This window comes from Macaca thibetana, chromosome 7 (genome assembly GCF_024542745.1).
Source record: "Macaca thibetana thibetana isolate TM-01 chromosome 7, ASM2454274v1, whole genome shotgun sequence".
NCBI classification, from domain to species: Eukaryota; Metazoa; Chordata; class Mammalia; order Primates; family Cercopithecidae; genus Macaca; species Macaca thibetana.
This window is the reverse complement of record NC_065584.1, coordinates 144,886,431-144,908,345: the sequence shown is the minus strand read 5'-3', so window position 1 is coordinate 144,908,345 and position 21,915 is coordinate 144,886,431. Positions and strand designations below refer to the sequence as shown.

The window sequence follows — 21,915 nt, the reverse complement described above, 5'->3', positions numbered from 1 at the left end:
CAACCCAGTATAAGTCACATAACATCTGTGAGCTGTAGTTTCTCTACCCCTAGAATATAAAGGTCTGTGTCTCAATCATAGCTCTGCCACTTGCCAGCTGTGACACCTTGAAGAAGTCACTTCACCGTGGTTCAGTTTCCTCATCTGTAAAATTGAGATAATACTAGTACCTTTCTCCTGGGGTTGTTATAAGGATTAAGTGAGAAAACACATATATTTAGGATAGATACAAATTAGGTGGGACTGGCATATAGTAAATGCTATATGTGTTAACTGTTATCATAATTCTTAATGTCATTATTATTTGTTAAACAAGGACAGTTTGGACTAGATGCTTTCTAAAGTTCCTTCCCACTGTGAAAATCTGTGACTAACTCAGAAGCCAGGACTTCCCATCTGAAGTATCAAAGCGCTGGCTGTATTGCTGAAGTAGTCATGGTTGGGGCACATGACTTGCCCCAGTCACAAAGTGAGGTAGATAGATTATCTGCTGAGCTCAGACAAGCCAGGTCTCCTAACTCCTAGCACAAAGTATTTCACTATTCCAGACTTTATCTGAGAGACCACGCTTAAATTCTCGACTTTTATTCAGCCTGACCATACTCGCGTCTGCTGAAATGGAGATTTAAAAATAGCAAAGTGTCTAAAATCTTACACTTGCCAAATCGACTATGAATTGGAATGAAAGGCTGTTGGTGAGCAGATGGTGTGAATGCAACCACTGCCCTCTACTGGTATGTCATGTACATTGCATGATTTGTTGTCTCACTTTTTATTGGCTGTTTTAAATAGGTAGGGATAAGTGGCCACAGTTTCTTAAGACAAAGTGAAACCACAAGATGCTAAGTATCTTATTAACTAGAAATGAAGCATAACCTGGAAGGAAATGATATGAGCCTCTTCTCATCCTTCACTCCACAGCATTCCCCTCTGCTTCCCCGTGAACTCTTCATCTTCATTTTTTTATTGGCAAAAATTGGTTTACATTCTAGAAACGATCTTATATAGTGAAAGTTCTTTCCAAAAGAGGTAGTTCACTACCTTATTTATGTATTTTCTTGTTTCTTACTCCCCATTATTTTTGTCTTTACTCACCTCTTCTCAAGCATCATTGATTCTAAGACACATAATTTACTGGCTTCTCCCTCTCACTCTCAGTTTCTCATTCTTTCCTTTACATTTGTTCTTTTGTGTGTGTGTGTGTGTGTGTGTGTGTGTGTGTTTATGTTATTTATTCATGCTGTTTTAGTGTCTGTGTGTTTCCAAGAAGGGCTGTTCAGGTTTATTATGTTTCAGTGTCTCTAAGGAGATTCTGGTTTCCAGCTCCATTTAGGTGAATCTGCTCTGTTTTCACACAAACAAGTCTGCTTCTGTTTGACAAAAGCAGTAACAAATTTCCAAACAAATAGATACTCTCTCTAGTGTTGCCAAGTTTGCATTCAGCACCATTCTTTTAAAATGGCTTGCCTATTCTATGGTCAAAACCCTAGGGAGAGGGATCATTTTTTGATATGGTTTTATATTCATGGGATTTTGTCAATTCTTTTTAAAGAAATACTTCTTTAATCATCCTTCCCTTCCAGAACAGTTATTACCAAGCTACTCCAAATTGTTAGTTCCTGGCATCTAGGTTCCAGCAGCCTTCCATGTGGTGCTCCTGCCTGAGCTTCTCTGTGCTGCAATCCACCAAGCACAAAACTGCTTGTTCCATTTCCCCAGATATAATTTTATTTTCATTTTTATTTTTTTTAAGATGGACTCTCGCTCTGTTATCCAGGCTGGAGTGCAGTGGTGCGATCTTGGCTCACTGCAATGTCTGGCTTTCAGGTTCAAGTGATTCTCCTGCTTCAGCCTCCCAAGTAGCTGGGATTACAAGTGCCCGCCACCACACCCAGCTAATTTTTGTATTTTCAGTAGAGACAGGGTTTCACCATGTTGGCCAGGCTGGTCTCAAACTCTAGACCTCATGCCTCAGCCTCCCAAGTAGCTGGGATCACGGCGGCCACCACCATGCCCTTGTATTTTTAACAGATACATGTTGGCCAGGCCGGTCTTGAACTCCTGACCTCAAGTGGTCTGCCCACCTCAGCCTCCCAAAGTGCTGGGATTACAGGCGTGAGCCACCACACCCAGCCAATCTCTTCCATTTCTGACAGCTTCAATTACTTTTTTCTTTCTCTTCTTCTGGGTAATTCAGCTTTATATCTTATTATCTAATGTCTTGAATTGTCCTTCCAGTGTGTTCATATGTGTTTGCCAGATTACAAGTTCCTAGAGAAAACTTCTTTGGCCTCTAAGTCTTTAATATCTTCAAACTCCTTAAGCTCAAGTATAATAACTAATATTCTGTAGCACATTCTAAGTAATCCTCCGCATTCTAAGGGCTCAACTCTTTTAATTCTCATAGCAGCCCTGTGAAATAGGTACCATTTCCCTCATTTTACAAATGAGGAAACCAAGCACAAAGAGGTTAAATAACATACCCGAGATCGCATAGCTAGTAAGTAGCAGAGCTGAGATACAGACTCAAATGGTCTAGCTCCAGAGTCTATGACTTCACAACTACACTCTGCATAGCCACATGGTAGGCCCTCAGTAATGCTTATTCTGCAATTTGCAGGAAAAACTAAATAAATACCTAGTTGTCACCATAAAAGAGTATCATTTTCTAGTTTTTCAAGAATAAGAATAATCCTTCCCAGGTCACTGTTATGTGGCAGATGTGTCTTCATAAAAATGCCAAGAAGAAACACCAGGTTAATCATTTCCTATGTCTATGTCGGTCAGTATTTTATCGTTCCTAGACATGAGTATAAAGACACGGAACAAGGGCGAAGTCAGGAGGGTCTTTGAAGTCACCAAGTCGTATCTTCAAATGTGGGCTTTGCAAAGTCCCTGTCCTCTTTCATGTTGCCAAATACAAAACAGTTCCAAATTACTTGTTTAAACGTGTAAAGACAGTCAAAACCCGCACAGACATTGTTTTCTACTTGTTATTTGTTAAAGTAAATATTACATCACCAGGTATTCAAAGAACTTGGCTTTTCATGTTTGTGATCTCCTGTTTTCTCCTTAGAACACCTTGCACAGAATATATCTAAATCTCATCTGGAAACCTGCCAATACTTGAGAGAAGAGCTCCAGCAGATAACGTGGCAGACCTTTTTGCAGGAAGAAATTGAGAATTATCAAAACAAGGTATGATCTGAGGAATTTTTCCTCCTAGGATTGAGGCAGTATTGGGGAGGGTGTTGGTATAGGAAATTTGGTCAAGAGTTCCCACAGACCGAAGAATGAGTGTCTTTCATCAGATATCAGGTTTCTGTTTAAATATCTTTTTTCCAAAGCTGCTAATGTACTTGAAGCTTTGCAGATGCCTGCATGCAAAATTTCAGCAATAGCAAATAATTTCTATTGTGCTTTCTAGGTATACACATACCTCCTTCCATTTGTCAACAGGAGAATAGATTAAGCAGCTTCCAAAAGCCCAAATGAATTGAGATTTGTCTCAATATCCCAATCAAAGATTTTAAGGTCTGGAAGTTCATGTAAAATAATCTCAGCCTCATGTTTCTGAAAGTTGACAAGGAAGCTTCATGTTTCTGGAAGTTGTATTAGGGAGTATATACAAAAAAAGTGTAGAAGCTATGATCGTGACTGCAGTCTGAACCTAGCAATATGAGGCTGACAAATAGTGCCCTACTTGCCTTTTTCTATAAAACACCCAGATCGACAGAATTATCTAGGTGAATCCATTTTACATTTGAGGAAAACTAACATCCATTGGCATGTCTGGAGAGTGAAACATCAAGACCAGACCTTGACTCCTGGATCCTAATTCAGTGTTTCTTCCACCCCATCATATCGGTGGAAACAGTCTGAAACTAAGATTAGGGAAACAAGTTGGCAACAAAACACATCCAGATCATTCTGTAACTGAATTGGAGAGTGCGAATATAAAAGGAATTTAACAGGACATGTTGGGGAATAGCAACACATCACTTTGTTTGCCTTTGAGGTAGCAGGTAATGCCAGCAGCCAAAGCTACAAAGGAGAAGCAAGAAAACAGTAAGAAGCAACAAAGTATATGAAATGGGATTTTAGAGTCAGAGATGCTTGGATTTGAATCCTAGCTCCCATATCCACTAGTTTTTTGTTTTGTTTTGAGACAGCCAGTTTTGTTTTGTTTTGTGCCCAGGCAGAAAAATATTCTTACGAAAGTGAATTAAGGATGTCATAAAGGTTCTCTAGAGGTGGTATTTATCAGAATGTGCCGTGCCTAGCTCATAGTAGGTGCACAATAAATTCAGTTGATTCCTCCTTTTCTCCCTTTCCCCAAGTAAAGTGGTATTAAATTTTCCAAGGCAAAATAATTACTTAAAAGAAGATCCAGGCTGGACGCGGTAGCTCATGCCTATAATCCCAGCACTTTGGGAGGTCCAGGCAGACAGATCACTTGAGGTCAGGAGTTCAAGACCAGCCTGGCCAACATGGTAAAACTCTGTCTCTATTAAAAATAGAGAAATTAGCTGGGTGTGGTGGCATGTGCCTCTAATCCCAGATACTCAGGAGGCTGAGGCAGGAGAATCACTTGAACCCAGGAGGCAGAGGTTGCAGTGAGCTGAGATCACGCCACTGCACTCCAGCCTGGGTGACAGAGCAAGACTCCATCTCAAAAAAAAAAAAAAAAAGAAGATCCTACTTTACCACTCTTCGTGGCCCAGGGCTAAAGCAGTGGCATGCTTTGCTTTCATAACTCTTCAACTTCTGCTACAAAACCTAACATCTTCCTGGAGGATGTTAATGTGTTTCCCTCTTTAACAGCAGCGGGAGGTGATGTGGCAATTGTGTGCCATCAAAATTACAGAAGCTATACAGTATGTGGTGGAGTTTGCCAAACGCATTGATGGATTTATGGAACTGTGTCAAAATGATCAAATTGTGCTTCTAAAAGCAGGTATGTGCTTTGCAAGTGAATTTTGAGATCTCTTCCTAACCTGCTTTCATCCGCTTATTAAAGAAATGCTTGGTAAGGAAGGTGTCGGGAACAGTTTTTCTCCAATGATAATAGCTCAGGTTTTTCTTAGCAGAAATGGAGTTCTTCTGAAAGGTTTTGAGATATATTCAGGAAACATTCCCCCCCACTTCACTTCTCTTCTAGATGAAAAGATTAATTTGAAGGTCACCTGCATTCCCAAATTTTCCCATCACCTGTGTTTTGTTTCTACACTCCAAGTCCTCCGAGTTTATGATGTTAGGAAGAAGGAAGTAGAACTCAGAAAGATATACTTGTTTTTGATTCTTGGTTTAGTACATGTGAATAAATGTTTTCCTAGCAACTCTGAGACTCAGCATTGCGAGGTAGAAGAGTGCTAAGGAAGTAATTTATAAATCAACCCTCACTTCAGTTAAACAGGCCTTAGCTTCAGCACAACAGTCTTTACAGAAAACTCTGTCTTTTTGGATAGACAGCTGATGTGACTGAGAACCCGCTAGCTAAACTGCACACGACACCCACCATTCTATCTCAGAAGGAGTCTCTACATGAGCACCTTAGAAACAAACTCACTAACATCAGACGACCCAAATGACCTGAACCATTTCTGCCTCTGCTTAGGTTCTCTAGAGGTGGTGTTTATCAGAATGTGCCGTGCCTTTGACTCTCAGAACAACACCGTGTACTTTGATGGGAAGTATGCCAGCCCCGACATCTTCAAATCCTTAGGTAAGGGGTATCAAGGTGTCTTTTCTTCAAATCAGGGCTATAGGAAAAGATGCGGGTTGAGTGAAAGCTCTGCTTGGACAAAATGAAAACTGGTTATTCAGAAACAAAAATTAAGGGATTTTATACCTATTTTACTTTCTAATTAGTCACTGTAGAAAAGTCATATAGCTCGGCCGGGCACGGTGGCTCACGCCTGTAATCCCAGCACTTTGGGAGGCTGAGGCAGGCAGATCATGAGGTCAGGAGATCGAGACCACGGTGAAACCCCATCTCTACTAAAAATACAAAAAATTAGCCAGGTGTGGTGGTGGGCGCCTGTAGTCCCAGCTACTCAGGAGACCGAGGCAGGAGAATGGTGTGAACCCAGGAGGTGGAGCTTGCAGTGAGCCGAGATTGCGCCACTGTACTCCACTCTGGGCGACACAGCAAGACTCCGTCTGAAAAAAAAAAAGTCATATAGGACAAAAGTTTTTTGTCTACGTTACATGTAAAGATCTAGAGTTTCATTTTATCTAGTTGGTAATCAAAGGGATTTATATTATGTGTCCTTCCAGTTCCCTTCTAAATTTTTTTTTTTTTTTTTTCTTGAGACGGAGTCTTGCTCTGTCGCCCAGGCTGGAGTGTAGTGGCCGGATCTCAGCTCACCGCAAGCTCCGCCTCCCAGGTTCACGCCATTCTCCTGCCTCAGCCTCCTGAGTAGCTGGGACTACGGGTGCCTGCCACCTTGCCCAGCTAGTTTTTTTTTTTTTGTATCTTTTAGTAGAGATGGGGTTTCACTGTGTTAGCCAGGATGGTCTCGCTCTCCTGACCTTGTGATCTGCCCGTCTCGGCCTCCCAAAGTGCTGGGATTATAGGCTTGAGCCACCGCGCCCGGCCCCCTTCCAGATTTCAAGAAACCAGATTTGCTGGTGATACATTATTCAGATAACCTTTAGGATGTGAGCTGATACATAAGATTAAGCAAAGGACAGAAGCTTTGCCCTTCCATCCCCCTCAAACAGTAACCATCAATGAGACTGACATGCAGATATCAAAGAAAGAAAAGTTATAGCTAAGTGAAACCATGACATATAATTTATAAATAAATAATTTGGGGCCAGGCGTGATGACTCATGCCTATAATCCCAGCACTTTGGAAGGCCGAGGCAGGCAGATCACCTGAGGTTAGGAGTTTGAGACCAGCCTGGCCAACATGGCAAAGCCCTATCTCTACTAAAAATTCAAAAATTAGCTGGGCATGGTGGTGCGCGCCTGCAGTCCCAGCTACTCAGGAGGCTGAGGCAAGAGAATCACTTGAAACCGGGAGGTGGAGATTTAAGTGAGCCGAGATCGTGCCACTGCACCCCAGCCTGGGTGACAAAGTGAGACTCTGTCTCAAAATAATTAATAATAATAAATTTTGGATTTCTATAATTTAAATAAAATGAATATAGTTATTAAGAAGAATGGATAAGTATCTAAAATGAGTGATTTTTTAAAAAGTTACATGACAGAAGATATATATAATGAACTGTCATGTAGCACATTGTCATTTAAATATATACATTTGTATGTAAAATATGCAAATCTGAAGGAATAGACACCAGACTTAACCAGTCTTTTGGAAAATGGATTATTATTTTAGGGGACTTTCACATTCTGTGTTTTCAGGTTGGTAAATAGTTATAATAGTTTTACTATCATAATGTGTCATTTGTTAACATTTTTAAGAATGTTTCAGATGAAATAGCGTTGAAAACAAAAACGAGTTAATTTAACATATAAGTTAGAATGTGACTACTACACTCTATAGGTTAAAAGTGTAGGCTCTGAAATCAGGCAGCCTAGCTTTACTTCTTAGGTTGTACTTTCTACCTGTGTGACCATAGGTGCATTACTTTCCAAGTCTCAGTTTCCTCACCTCTAAAATTGGGATAATAATAATCCTTCCTTCATAGAGCTGTCGTAAAATAAGAAGAAACCCCAAGAAATATCTTAGAGCAATACTTGCCATAGTAATCACACAACAAAAGTTCAGTCTCATTATTTTGAATGAGGATGTTGGTGGTAATGGTGATGTGATGGAAGTGGTGGCAGTGGTGGTGATGGCTAAACAGATTTTTCTTTTAAGATTTTAAACTATTAAACTGTAGAAATGCTACTACTATTCCTTCTGCTCTTCAACCACTAGATCTCTCTTCATCTTCCCCATGTTTTTCTCCTAAGACCTCCTATGGGTCTTAGGAGAACCTTAGGAAAACCTAAGACCTAGGTTTTTCTCCTAAGACAATAACCAAACTTCTAAGCTGTCTTTATTTTCATTCTGGCAGGTTGTGAAGACTTTATTAGCTTTGTGTTTGAATTTGGAAAGAGTTTATGTTCTATGCACCTGACTGAAGATGAAATTGCATTATTTTCTGCATTCGTACTGATGTCAGCAGGTAAGATAACCAAATAAAAATGGTTTTAGAATTGTCTGAGATAAAGAATTTTTACAAGGTCCATACGTTTAATAGCTGTAAAATATTTGGGAGCTACTAAGAGAGGTCTCCACCCTTATTAAATTGGATTTTAAGTCTTCAAATAACACCCTCTCTTCTCTTCTCCACCCCCCAACACAAATATATATTAAGAAAACCTCATGCCTTTCAGATAAAATGTAAAGAAATGAGAATTGAATAAAATCCAGTCCAGAATTAACCTCCTGATACCAAGAGAAATGCTGTAGTAGAATAGGGTTGCCTTTCTTAACACCAGTCTCCAGGATAACGTGATTTTTAAGACATCCTATTTTTCGTTAAAATCCATTTGGATGTCATCCACTAGATTATCTGAATTTAATCTGTGTTTTCAACCAGTACTGCATGTTTGGAGATCATCACTTTGCTAAGTTACTACCTTCTATTTGGAAGACTTACACATAAAAACTGTATCCAAAATTAACGACCCTTAAGTCACTTGGAATTCTTTTTTTTTTTTTTTTTTTTTTTTTTGAGACAGAGTCTTGCTCTGTCACCCAGGCTGCAGTGCAGCGGCGCGATCTCCACTCACTGCAAGCTCCGCCTCCCGGGTTCACGCCATTCTCATGTTTCAGACTCCCGTGTAGCTGGGACTACAGGCGCCCGCCACCATGCCAGGCTAATTTTTGTATTTTTAGTAGAGATGGGGTTTCACAGTGTTAGCCAGGACGGTCTCGATCTCCTGACCTTGTGATCCGCCCGTTTCGGCCTCCCAAAGTGCTGGGATTACAGGCGAGAGCCACCGTGCCCGGCCTGTCACTTGGAATTCTATTGACAATTTTAGTTGACAAAGATTACTAGAAAACTTTTGTATTTTTCAGAAAAGCTAGCAGGATTGATAATGAATATTTCAGTCCGAAGTATAATTATTAGATCCCGAGGGGCCATGATGGTTTCATTTGCATTCATATGAGTATGGCCTCATATTTAATTGTTTATCCTTTGGAAGGGAAGGATCCTTCCTTTATGTATTGGTAAAATGGAAAGGTTTAACACCCTGTTTTGTAACTTCCTTAGATCACTTTTCATTCCATTAGGAGAAATTTTGAAAGAGGAGTGAAACTGACCTCTGAGTCTCTAAATATTCATTGTGATATAATTATCTGTATCAAAAGCATCCGGAGAAGGGGGATCTTGACACCATGTCGGAGGAATGCTAAAGAATATCACTTTTTTATGTTTAGATCGCTCATGGCTGCAAGAAAAGGTAAAAATTGAAAAACTGCAACAGAAAATTCAGCTAGCTCTTCAACACGTCCTACAGAAGAATCACCGAGAAGATGGAATACTAACAAAGGTGAGTGCCGAAGGCTTCTGGTTGGCATGGCCTGAACTATCCCTTGGCACAAATCATGCTGCCAGTATGGTCATGTAAGTCATACGACCAATTCCCAAAAGTATCAGAAAGCAACAGGCTACCAAAAAGAAATAAATTTCCATTTCAGTAAAATTCTGTTGAGCCAAAACTCATTATTCAGTCTAAATTATACTTATTATCATTGATTACAAAGTGTCCTGCAACAATAAGGCAATATAGGAAAAAAAGTTACATTCTAGAAATTCTCTTCCATCAAAGTTGGGCATAAAGCAGAGTTAATATTCTGCACTGACATAAATTAGAAAAGTAATCTTTGAATTTATTTATTTTTTAGAGAGAGGGTCTCACTCTGTCTCCCAGGCAGGAGTGAAGTGGCACAATCATAGCTCTATGCAACCCTGAACTTCTGGGCTCAAAAGATCCTTCTGTCTCAGTCTCCTGAGTAGTTGAGACTACAGGCGTATGTGCTACCACACTTGATTAATTTATTTATTATTTTTTGTAGAAATGGGTATCTCGCTATGTTGCCCAGGCTGGTCTCGAACTCCTGGCCTCAAGCAGTCTTCCCTCCTCCACCTCCCATAGAGCTGAGATTATAGGAGTGAACCACTGTGCCCAGCCTATAATCTTTGAATTTAGAAAGAAGTTATAAAGGACTAAAAGACTTAATCAGAATGACCATATATACTAATATTAGTTCCACTTCCATTAAATTCATTAGTCATCAACAGTAAATGACTTTTGCATTTTTGTCAATTTCCCATCACTACTCTGTATTCAAAGCATAAGGTTGCATTTTTACCTATCATTATCTTTCACAATAAAAATATGATTGTAATGCCATTTTTTAAATGTGCTAATATCCATCAGTGCCACTGCTAGTAGTATGTATTTGGTCTTAGAAAAATCAGCCCTGTTCTTTCTTATTTTATGTATTTTATTGTGTGAGATGATGTGAGAGGTTTTTGGTTTTGTTTTCTTGTTTATTTGTTTTTTTTTTTTCTCCTTTATAGTTATGTTAGATCAGAAAGGGATAACTGGGGGTTAATTGCTGTTTTTGCTTTTGATTTCGCACCTGTTAGGTCAGAAAAGGGTAACTGGGGATTAATTGCTGTTTTGCTTTTGATTTTGCACCTGTTAAATGAGGACATGGGGCAGGAATGAGAAGTGGAAGGGAAGAGCCCTGTCAGGAGCTTCACTCTCTTCTCCATCTTTTTGCCCAAATGAAACGGTACCATTATGATCTCTGATTATAAACAGCACTTAACATGTAGACAAGATCTGGTGAAAACATTTCCTAGAGAAGGTTATTCTGGGTTAAAATAATAAGCATTTTGCCTTTGTGAGGTGCTGTGGAATCTGAAAGTAATTTTGCAAATTGTGTCATTATCCTTAGCTGGTAAATGGTCAATGCTGGGCCCTCCATCCAGGTCTTCTGACTCGATTATTTTGCTCAGACCCAGCATTGCTTTATTACAGGCAAAACTTCTTATTGAAAAGAAACTTGTAGTTATCGGAGTTGACTAGTGCCAGTTCTGCATAAAATGTGTAGAGTATGCCATCATCTCTGGTTGCAGTGCCCTCACTACCCACCCACCACTGCCCCTCACCCACTTCTCTATCACCAGACATCTTCTTTTTGCACAGTGGTAGAGGGCAGGGTTCCAGGAAGTAGAGAGAAGGCATCTTGGAGTAGAAGGAGAAGTCAAGAGCCTTGGGTTCTGTACGAGTCTGCCGCTGACAAGCTGTGCCAACTTTTGCTTATGAACATCTTTTCTAGTTATTAAATTATTCATCTTGAAAATTATATTTAATGTATAGTTGGCATTCTATGACATGACTATATTATCATTTATTTATTTATTTATTTAAGAGACAGAGTCTCACTCTGTCACCCAAGCTGGAGTGCAGTGGCACGATCTTGGCTCACTGAAACTTCTACCTCCCAGGTTCTAGCAATTCTCCTGCCTCAGCCTCCTGAGTAGCTGGGATTACAGGCGCACACTGCCATGCCTGGCTAATTTTTTTTTCAGTAGAGACGGAGTTTTGCCGTGTTGCCCAGGCTAGTCTCGAACTCCTGAGCTCAGGCAATCCACCTGCCTCAGCCTCCAAAAATGCTAGAATTACAGGCGTGAGCCACCGTGCCCAGCCATCATTTATTTTTACCAATCCTCTGCTACAAGATGTTTAAGTTGCTTTAAGGGTGTTTCACCATTATAAACAATGTCATAAAGATCATTCAGATTCCCTGATCTCTGATTTTTATACCTGTTCTTGCCTGACAGTGTATCCTTTCTTCCACTTACAGTTAATATGCAAGGTGTCTACATTAAGAGCCTTATGTGGACGACATACAGAAAAGCTAATGGCATTTAAAGCAATATACCCAGACATTGTGCGACTTCATTTTCCTCCATTATACAAGGAGTTGTTCACTTCAGAATTTGAGCCAGCAATGCAAATTGATGGGTAAATGTTATCACCTAAGCACTTCTAGAATGTCTGAAGTACAAACATGAAAAACAAACAAAAAAAATAACCGAGACACTTTATATGGCCCTGCACAGACCTGGAGCGCCACACACTGCACATCTTTTGGTGATCGGGGTCAGGCAAAGGAGGGGAAACAATGAAAACAAATAAAAGTTGAACTTGTTTTTCTCATGCATATGATTTCCATTATGCCTACAGATATGGACCCTTTTTCTGTCTTGACTTCTTGATCGTTGACCTCTGTTTACAACAGAAGGAGGGTACTAAAGTTGGAGGAGTTCCTTTTCTTGTAGCTCACTGCCCACAGACTTTCTACAGAGTCAGCAATCTGTCAGTAACAACAGAGAGTCCAGCAATAATTGGTGACTGGTGTGCATAGCGGAGGTTGCAGCATTACTTTGCACAACTGGCTCTTTGTTTCATGAAGGAAGTTTTTATTTTTTCACCGATTATTGCCAGTCCGCAGGATGGCATGAAAAGGGTCCATAGCAGTAGCAACAATAGCATTATAATATATTACAGGGTAAATGGGCATGAAGACTATATATAGCTAAAAGAGATATTGTTTATATATTGTTTTAAGTAATATAAAATGTAGTTACTGGTGTAGCTTTTCCTGTTGAATTGATAAGGCACTTTCATTTTGCACCTTTTTCTTTAAATTAAATGCTAGCGTGTTCACTGTCGTGTCGCATGTGCACCAGAAACACAAGTTTAACTGAGAAGGCTTGGAAGGTACGTCGGGAGGTATTTATGCTGCTGTTTACAAAATTACTTTTAAAAGACTGGCTGGTCATATCTAGAAATCACCACGTTGGATTTTTTTTTTAAACATGTGAATTTGGAATGAGAAACGGAACTCTCCCTAAATTATACTTTGCTTTTTGTTAAGTTTAAGGATAGATGTGTTTATGCTTCATACAAAGTTGAATGATTGATTGGCGCGGTGGACGTATACCATCATGCTCTTGTTTTGTTTTGTTTTGTTTTTAAAGCTTTTTAAAATGCCACCTCATGGAGGCAAGGGAGGGGAAGCTCATTTTACACAATTCAGTAGTTAAATATGGACTCGGTCTCAACTTGGAATTCTTATGCTTTGAGAACAAATCAATAACCAGAATATTTATTGGAATCTAGCTTTTATTATAAGAAGGACCCAAAGATTATATCTCGAGCAAATGCACACTCCCCATGTGAGGACATGAAGCATTTACTCTGTGAATGTTTAAATGTTCTTGGTATAATCTAGGAACCCTGTGAGTTTATCTCAAAGTGAACTGATTCTAGATTTGTTGTCAATAGATGCTATATGTTGCTCTTCATATTTGAAAAACGATGGATAGGAGGGTGAGGGAAGCATACAACATTGAACCAGTTTCTCTTATTTAAATATTAAATACTTTAAGCCTTTAAAGTGAAGTTGATGCTAGCTGCAAACATTTACTCTTGTATTTATCTTCACTAGGAAACTGTGGACTGTAATTTATTTTATTAAATATTTAGAAGATTATTTGGCTTGTGTGTTCAGGTGAGAAATACTGAGTTGTTTTTGTTTAATTTCATGGTTTTTTTTTTTTTTTTTTTTTTTTAATAATCCCTAGTAGGGGAAGGGGAAAGGAACAGCCTGATAAACAGGTGTGCATATTTTAAAAACAAGTGACCTTTTGGGAATGTAGGCATTTAGACGATGATTTTAGTCGCACTAGGGGTGGGATTCAAACTACTGGTCAAAGACCATTTTGTACAGAAAAGGGAACATCTCCGATGGGTGTTAAGGTAGGAGTTTCCACACAGCCCTTTATGTCTGAGAAATAGTCTCCTCTGCCATTGGGGTCCCTGTGGAATCTTCTACAGGAACTGCAGCTCTTCAAGTCTTGCTGGGTTACCAGCATGGGCTTCCCAGAGCACTTCACTCTGTTTCTAACTCCACTGACTTTTCTGACTTGTTTCCTGAGGGACTTGGAAAAGGGGAAGGTATTATTCACACAGATGTGTGTATGAAGCCTAAATAACATCCAACTTTTTTTTTTCAAAAACATAGTAAGAGTTTAACCATAAATAGAAGAGTAATATTCCTTTAAATTTATTACAGGCATGTAAAATTTTATGTGTTTATAGAGAGATGCTAACTGTCAGCATATAGTATTTATATTGGGGCAAGAAGGGTTAAATCAAATCTTTAATTTAAGTAAGCATAGTTCCTTTAAAGATCAATAGTATTTATACTCTGAAAAGAGTACCAAGCTTAGTTCAGTTATTTATTCATCCATTTTTTTTTCTATTATTTCTCCTTTGAGGGGAAATGGTGTTTTGTTTTTGTTTGAGTTTTGTTTTTTTGGTTTTTTGGTTTTGGTTTTGTTTTGTTGTCATTCAGATTCACTAAATTTGGGGATGGTTTTATTAAAGTATATTAACTTCTTTTTAACCAAAGCTTTCTGAATATGACCAGCCTCAGGTGCTAGTGCATTAAAGAGCAACTAAACCTAATTCCAGTGTCCATTTGTGAAATAATAAAAGCTAATTAAATTTCTCTAAGGGTGAGAGAGAACATAATGTTGAACTTAAAAGAAATTCCTTTTCCCAGAAAGGATTCTGCATGTAGCTACAAACAAACTCATGCTCTAACCTCGGTAATAGTCATGCCATGGTGACATTCCTTTTATGGTAAACCAAGATAGGTAATATGATGCTTCTTCCCAGGTGTTTCTGAAAGGAAAGCAGGGGTGGAGCTTAAGAGCCCAGTCCACTGATTGACATAGTGGAATGGAATAGTAGACAGAGACATGCTCCGTGAAACAAGAAAACAACTGACTACTCTTTGGATCGAAGTTGGGATCTGATGTTAAACAATAAATTCAGTTTAAAAAAAAAAAATGGAGCTCAGAAAAGGATGTGAAAAACTTTGTATTTTCCTTTCTTCATTATTATAAAAACACCTATGTGACCTATAAAATACGTGGGTGATATCAGAACAATTATCCCAAATAGTTCTTATAATTAAAGTTTCCTAAATTTCAATCTCCAATATTTTAAGGATTAGAACCACATCAGTGTCAGCCCCGCTGCTATAATGCCTTTATACAATTTTTTTTACATAAGGCAAATAAGGCTTTTGTACAAAGCCTGAATACCTTCTGTTCCACTGGTGTCCAAATGGTTATTATATTGTGAAAAACCTGGCCTTGGTCACAATGCAAACAAAAGTACAGATGAAAGTGCTTTTTGGACAGTTTGCAAATTGTGTTAAAGCTATGGATTTTTTTAAAAGTGTTCAGCATCTTAATTTGTATTAAAGCTATGGATTTTTTTTTAAAGTCTTCAGCATCCTAATTCACCCTTTCTAACTTAAGAAAAACGTGACTTAAGACACTGCTTCTAAGTTTGGTTGTTCTTTATAGTGTGGATACCCAGTTATCTGTGAGCATATGGGGGTGGGCTGAGAGTCAGGTGAGGAAGGAGTGTGAGTGTGTGTGTGTGTGTGTGTGTGATTTGCATGTGTATGATGTGTGTGCGTTGGACCGCTTCTAGGCTACTAAGTGTCAATGGAAAAGAAAATGTATTCAAAATACTTAAATCAAAACTAGAAGATGGGGAAAAAAAAGATTTATTCTATACAAAGCCTTGTCTGGACCACTTTAGAGAGACTTCTATTTTTTTAACCCTTCTATAAATATTTGATGGCACTTGAAATATTCCTGCAATAAAATGTGATTTGTGTAAAGAAAAAAAGATTTTGTAATGTGAAACAAAGAAAGAAAGTAATGTAATTTTCTAAAAAAAAAAATACAAACAAACAAACTTTGTATTATTTTCTTGATGGAATTTGTCTATCTGTCTTTGGAAAACTTTTTATTTCATTGAATGTGCCATAGTAGAAATGTGTGTTTTTAGTTTTAGACTAAGGAATAGCTAGCTGTTGTGTTCCGACATTCCAAAATGCAAAACCTAGTAGTATCTTTCATGAAAAGGTTTAAGTAGTATGTAAGCTTCTCTCATTGTTGCTTTTTTGCACATGTTCTTCATTCCTCTCTAGTGCAATATGTACATAGAGCACTTGCGGGTGTACCTTGATCCCTCAGGGAAAAATACATATTTGTACAGTTTTTTGGGGTTTTTTTGTTTTTTGGGTTTTTTTTGTTTTGTTTTGCCTTTTGTTTTTGGCTAAGGAATGTCGATCGAATCACTTCTTATTGTTGAGGGGCAGCCAGATAATAATCCTAAAGCCACTGTTTCAAACATTGATTGTTTAAATCATATGTCCTTCCAATGCTATTATTTTAAGATAATAATAAAAAGTTATTTTCTGACAGTTCTTTGTGCTGATTGGTGAAAAACAAGGGTAAATAAGCACCTTATAATTGACTTACTGTGAATGACAATCCATCTTGATATCAACGATAGAAGCCCTATCATTTTGGAGTTGGGGTTAAGAGTCAGAAACAATGTGCTCAGGGATCTCCTAAAACTCTTAAAACAGGGTGGCCAGTACTACTGGGACAAATTGTGTTTTTTATTATTAATAATAATGATAATAATACTATCCCTCCAAGGCACAAGTGAACTATATAGAACTGCGTGTGTGTAAACTCTTTACTCTCGTCTCATTTTGTTGAGTTCAGAACTTGATGTGCTCTTCAGTCTTGTGTTTCAAAACACTGAATAACTTCCAAAGCAAAGTTATGCCAGTGTGTTCAAAAGATAAATTAATAGATAATGTACCAGCAAAGAGCATCATTCAAAGTATAGTCCTTGCATATTCCAGTTACCATTTCTCTAATAATTAAAATATTCATGATAAATATATATATAGCATATGTTAAAATCTATTTCAAATTCTACATATTAAGGATGAAAATTTTTAAAACCAGTAATAAGAGGAGAGACCTGCCTATCAGTATAGTGATATAGGTAAAAGATAAACTACAAAATACCAGCAATTAACTATTGTTTTCATGTGTTCTCCTCTAGAAGCAAACCAAGAATTCCTTCATGGAAAACAATTCTTACTTCTACATGTGTAGTTTATATCTGATGCATTACAAGAGCTAATGTTTAAAGACAAAACAAAACCTGCCTGTATGACAGCAGCACCTCGAGCCAACATTTAGTGTTACATGTTATATTTTTTTGTTATCATATTCCACATATTACTTTCCATAAAGTCAAAGAAGTTCAGTGTAATTGTTGGCTCTGATTCTTCCATCTTGGGATACACATTCACAAGAAGATTTATATATTTTCTTACTATGACAGAGGAACGTAATCTGGGAAAACTTCCCATGTCTATAAGATGAAAAGGATACCTTTACCATGTTGTTTTTGATAATAAAGAATATGGAAACCGGTAGAAATCTCTCCTCTCTGTGTGTATTTGTATATGTGTGTATACACACACACGTTATTGACATTTTTACATAACATGTGATTGCCTCTTCTTATAAAGTTATGATATAGAACCCCATGAAAACAACTTTATATTATAGATCAAGTAATATGCCCAGAATTGCAATTGCAATAGTAAATCTTGATCTATTGGTAATAGTCTATGATACAGGTCTTCTATTCTGTACCTAAATATAATATTAGTAAAGAGGTTCAATCAGATTTTATTATAGAGACCTTCCTCTTGCTATTTATTTTTAAGAGATGAGAAGACTGACTAGCAATGTCTCCACAGTGCAATTGGTTTCACTTCTGGATCTGTCTGTCTGTCTGTGTAGGTGAGATCAGTGTTGTCAGGCTCTCAGAATAATTTTTAAAAGAATCCAGAAGCCTGACTTCATACCAAGTAGCCATCCTAGATGGGCAGGGGGGATCTCCATGTTCAACCAAACCCTCAGAACTTAGAGCAATAAATACATTCAGTCATTTATGTATAAATGAATGACAGAATATTCAATCCAAATAGAAACAACCTTTTTTCAGTGATGCAACATAACATGGAGTCTTATATTGAGAAAGTGAATATGAATATTTTAAATAGATGCCTAGAAAATCTGTGTTTGCTGTTTACATTTAGTGTACTTTGCCACATTAGCAGTACCACACTTCTTTTTCTTTCATCCTTCTAAGAACTAATGAAATATAACTTGCTATTAGCTTTGACATGCTGCACATGCCATTATGTTGTTCTCTAAGAACAACTAAATTCTCTCCAGTGTTCATGTGTGATTCCTTTTTCATCATTATTACTTTAATGTGGATGAATACTATTTCTAGGAACTTGTCACTGAACAGATTGCATATGTAAATGCAGATAATTCTTCAGCAATATAGTGAAAATGATTTCACAAAAAAAAAAAAAAATTCCATATGTACTGTATACATCTTCCTGAATCCAAAATTCTCTTGTTATCCACACAGTCTGAAATCTCATATTAAACAGTGGTAAATTTTTAAACATTAGGACATTAGCTGGCTGCTTCTATAAATGTACCTGTATTGTCTGCCTGCTCCTTTTGTGGAGATGTGTTTTTGTATTGGATGTTTGGGCCAATGGGAGGCTTCAAGCTACAACATATTTTCCCAGTTTAAATAATATTTAACATATGACAAACCCCAGACAAGGCTTTTAATATGTATAAAGAACTGCAGTGTTAGGTGGTTTATTTGCAAACCGTTTTCAATGTTGTCCATTTTTATGGCACCTTTAACAATATTCTTGTTTCCAAAGTACAAAAAAAATAGGTTAAATAATCTAGCCATAACTGAATGTCAAGCAATAAAACAAATGACTTTTGTGCATAGACTTAAAAAATACAAATTTTAGACATCTGCATGTAAATGCAATCTCTTGTTTACTGCTTTCTTCAACTTGAGCAATCGATTCCTTATTTACTATTAACTTAAGAACTTGTAATGGCCTGTAAACATTTTCTCTCTTACTCTTCTTTCAAATTTACCTGTCCCTGCTTTTGAGTCATAATATTTAATGTTGTTCTGCACATCTCTATACAGTTAACTTTTTGGCTTTCATTCTGTATAGATAAGAAAATGTTATATTATAAACAGCCTACTCAGTGCAAATATTTATCTGTTTATCAAATCCACAATATGCTGTATAATACCAGTTTTACTATATAATCTATTTTAGACATAGCTGTTTAGAACTAGAGTGTGCTATTTTTGTGTTTTTCTGATGTGTGGTGCTAGACAAGTTACTTTTGTGAACAAAAAATATCCCTTTTATTCCTAGACAATACCACCTTTGGGTCTTGTTAATTTCACTGAGTATAACTATATATTTGTATATATATACATATATATATATCTACCTATGCCCAACTGGCAGCTGTATCAGAGTGCTGGATTTGGGACATGCTTTTCTCTTTAAATACATAATATCGTTATATAAATTATTCTAGAGTGTATTTAATTAGGATAAAATTACTTCCTTAGTATGGATATTTGACATCTATAGGGTGAATTTGTTTATAAATATGGCTATATGGAAACTTATTGGCATTTACTTTATGTTTGCTACTTGGCTTTATAGCATATCTCCTAAGCTGAAAAATAATTTGCCAGGCCTTCAAGATCCTAAAGAAACTTGTTTAATGGAGTAATATACTTTTTTTTCTTATTAAGGAATTATATTATGGGCACCTAACAGAGTTGTATTCTTAGCTCCTATTATAGATAATAGGCATTTATATAAAATATCCTAGATGGCTTGATGGCAGAATAAACCTTTCCCCTCCTACCTGAGTCATGAGAAGGATGGAGACGTCCTCTGCCAGAACATGGGCCATAAAGCAAATTCGACACGGGATGTTCTGTTTCAATATAACCTCAACCAGTTCCATGAACTGAGTGAAGGACCTTCATTTTTAAAGTTATTTAATAATGAGCTTAATTAAGCCTTTCTACGCATTCTCCCAAGATCTATTGGCATTATTAAAAAGCAAAGTTTATCAAATATCTAACTAAGGATGTAGTTAACCTTATTAAATATTGATTAGAATTGTTCTGTAATATTACTGAATTTGTAAGATCTTTAGCAAAGATTTTTGAGCAATTTATAAATGTAGAGCAAATGTTTCTGTTTACTGCACTTTTTGTAATTGAAGGTGATAAATTCTCAAGCCATGATTATTGGCTTCCATGCACTGCATATTTACCCACAATTCTAGACATTTTCCATTTTTGTGGAAGAGTTGCTGTTACCTTAACTATAAATGCAATTGTGTGGTTAATGAGAGCTAATGCTAGTAGTTAACCTTTTAAAGTGGATTGGCTACAGTTGAGGGAGAAATCGCTTTTAATATAAATCACATCATTCCTTAACTGCCTCGCTTGGAAAGAGATTGAAACCTTTTTTTTTTTAAAGCACCATTTAGCATCCTAAGCTTCCTGAGGGTAGAGATTGTATATATCTCTTTGCGTCTGCACAATGGCTAGCACAGGTCAGCATTTGACAATTGTTAAATGATAACAAGTGTGCCCCAATTAAAACTTTTTTCCTGGGTTGTTTTGTGAAATTTATAAAGTAAGCCAAGCCTTATGGTTAACATTCTCTTCTACAACCAAGTATTAAAGCCACATTTAAAAAGACCACATGAAATGCTGATTCTAATTGTGTGTAGGTCTTGAGGATGAAGCACACAAATTTCACAAACCTCTGTGTGAGTAAACAAACTCAGCCTTCTGTAAATATACATGCAAGTTTGGAAACAGTAATACTGTACCTATGAATATATGGTCTGTTTTGTGTACAGTATGTAAAAACTCCTTTTCTGCCACACTAAAAATGCAAGCCATTTATGGGAATCCTAAAACTAGTACTGAACTAAAACTTTGCTAATGATCTTTATTAGAGGATCATCCAACTTTCCACTTACCTTGGGTTTTCTTTTCAATTCACTCTTACAGTAGTCTGCTTATTTCCAGCTGTTTATTTTATTGAGTCCTGAATTTAAAAAAAAAAATATTTTGATTCATTTTGTAAATACAAGCTGTACAAAAAAGAGAGATTTAATGTTGTCTTTTAAATACTCCAATTTTCATTCTAATATGAATGTTGTTATATTGTACTTAGAAACTGTACCTTTAATATTACATTACCTTTATTAAAAGTGCATTGAACACATCAATTTTAGATGTGCTTTATGTACTGTTATCCTATAATAAAACTTCAGCTTCTAATGGAACATTTGCCTTTTCTTCTTTTTTCTTGGTTATTGAATTGGGCTGTACATAGTTTCCTAGCTTACATGTTGCCTCTAGTTCATGATCCACCTACCTCGGCCTTCCAAAGTGCTGGGATCACAGGCGTGAGCCACTGTGCCTGGCCAGTGTAGCACTTCTTAAAAAATTATTGGCTGGGGACTTTTTAAAAAAATATTGGGTGGGCGCGGTGGCTCACGCCTGTAATCCTAGCACTTTGGGAGGCCAAGATGGGCAAATCACGAGGTCAGGAGTTAGAGACCAGCCTGACCAACATGGTGAAACCCTGTCTCTAGTGAAAATGCAAAATTTAGCCAGGCTGGTGGCACGTGCCTGTAGTCACAGCTGCTCGGCAGGCTGAGGCAGGAGAATCACTTGGACCTGGGAGGCAGAGGTGGCAGTGAACCAAGATCGCACCACAGCACTCCAGCCTGGCGACAGAGCAAGACTCCACCTCAAAAAAATAAATAAATAAAAATTATTTGCTGCCATTTTGCAGGGAAAATATGTTTAAAAGGATCAAGCAACGCTTTTGATCAGAGAAGGCAAAGAAAGAAGTATTAACATGTGAGATAACACCCACTGATCGACAGTCACTCTTGGAAACGCAGAATTGAGAATTCTGAAGTTGCTTATCTCAAAGGAAAAGGGTGACATGACTGATCAGTCCTATCTTCCCTGAGTGCAGGAGAGAAATCCTGAATGCATAGTATATT

The 21,915-nt window shown here is 37.5% G+C and overlaps 2 protein-coding genes and 1 pseudogene across 5 annotated transcripts in view; 2 read left to right on the top strand and 1 right to left on the bottom strand.

The window, feature by feature from the left end:
* Positions 1-20,946, bottom strand: part of LOC126958748 (cytochrome c-like) — a 75,581-nt pseudogene extending 54,635 nt beyond the window's left edge. The window contains exon 1 of the transcript XR_007727281.1: positions 20,875-20,946. The product of XR_007727281.1 is annotated as a cytochrome c-like (transcript). The remainder of the gene's footprint in view (positions 1-20,874) is intronic.
* Positions 1-21,183, top strand: part of RORA (RAR related orphan receptor A) — a 1,262,381-nt gene extending 1,241,198 nt beyond the window's left edge. For all 3 annotated transcript variants that reach the window (XM_050797248.1, XM_050797250.1, XM_050797249.1), the window contains 6 exons: positions 3,077-3,198; positions 4,825-4,957; positions 5,618-5,725; positions 8,035-8,145; positions 9,408-9,520; positions 11,850-21,183. In XM_050797248.1, coding sequence (XP_050653205.1) covers positions 3,077-3,198; positions 4,825-4,957; positions 5,618-5,725; positions 8,035-8,145; positions 9,408-9,520; positions 11,850-12,014 — 752 coding nt within the window. In that variant the 3' untranslated portion in view covers positions 12,015-21,183. The remainder of the gene's footprint in view (positions 1-3,076; positions 3,199-4,824; positions 4,958-5,617; positions 5,726-8,034; positions 8,146-9,407; positions 9,521-11,849) is intronic.
* BNIP2 (BCL2 interacting protein 2) overlaps positions 1-21,915 on the top strand; it is a 1,133,240-nt gene that overhangs the window by 260,972 nt on the left and 850,353 nt on the right. The gene's annotated exons all lie outside the window — the stretch shown is intronic.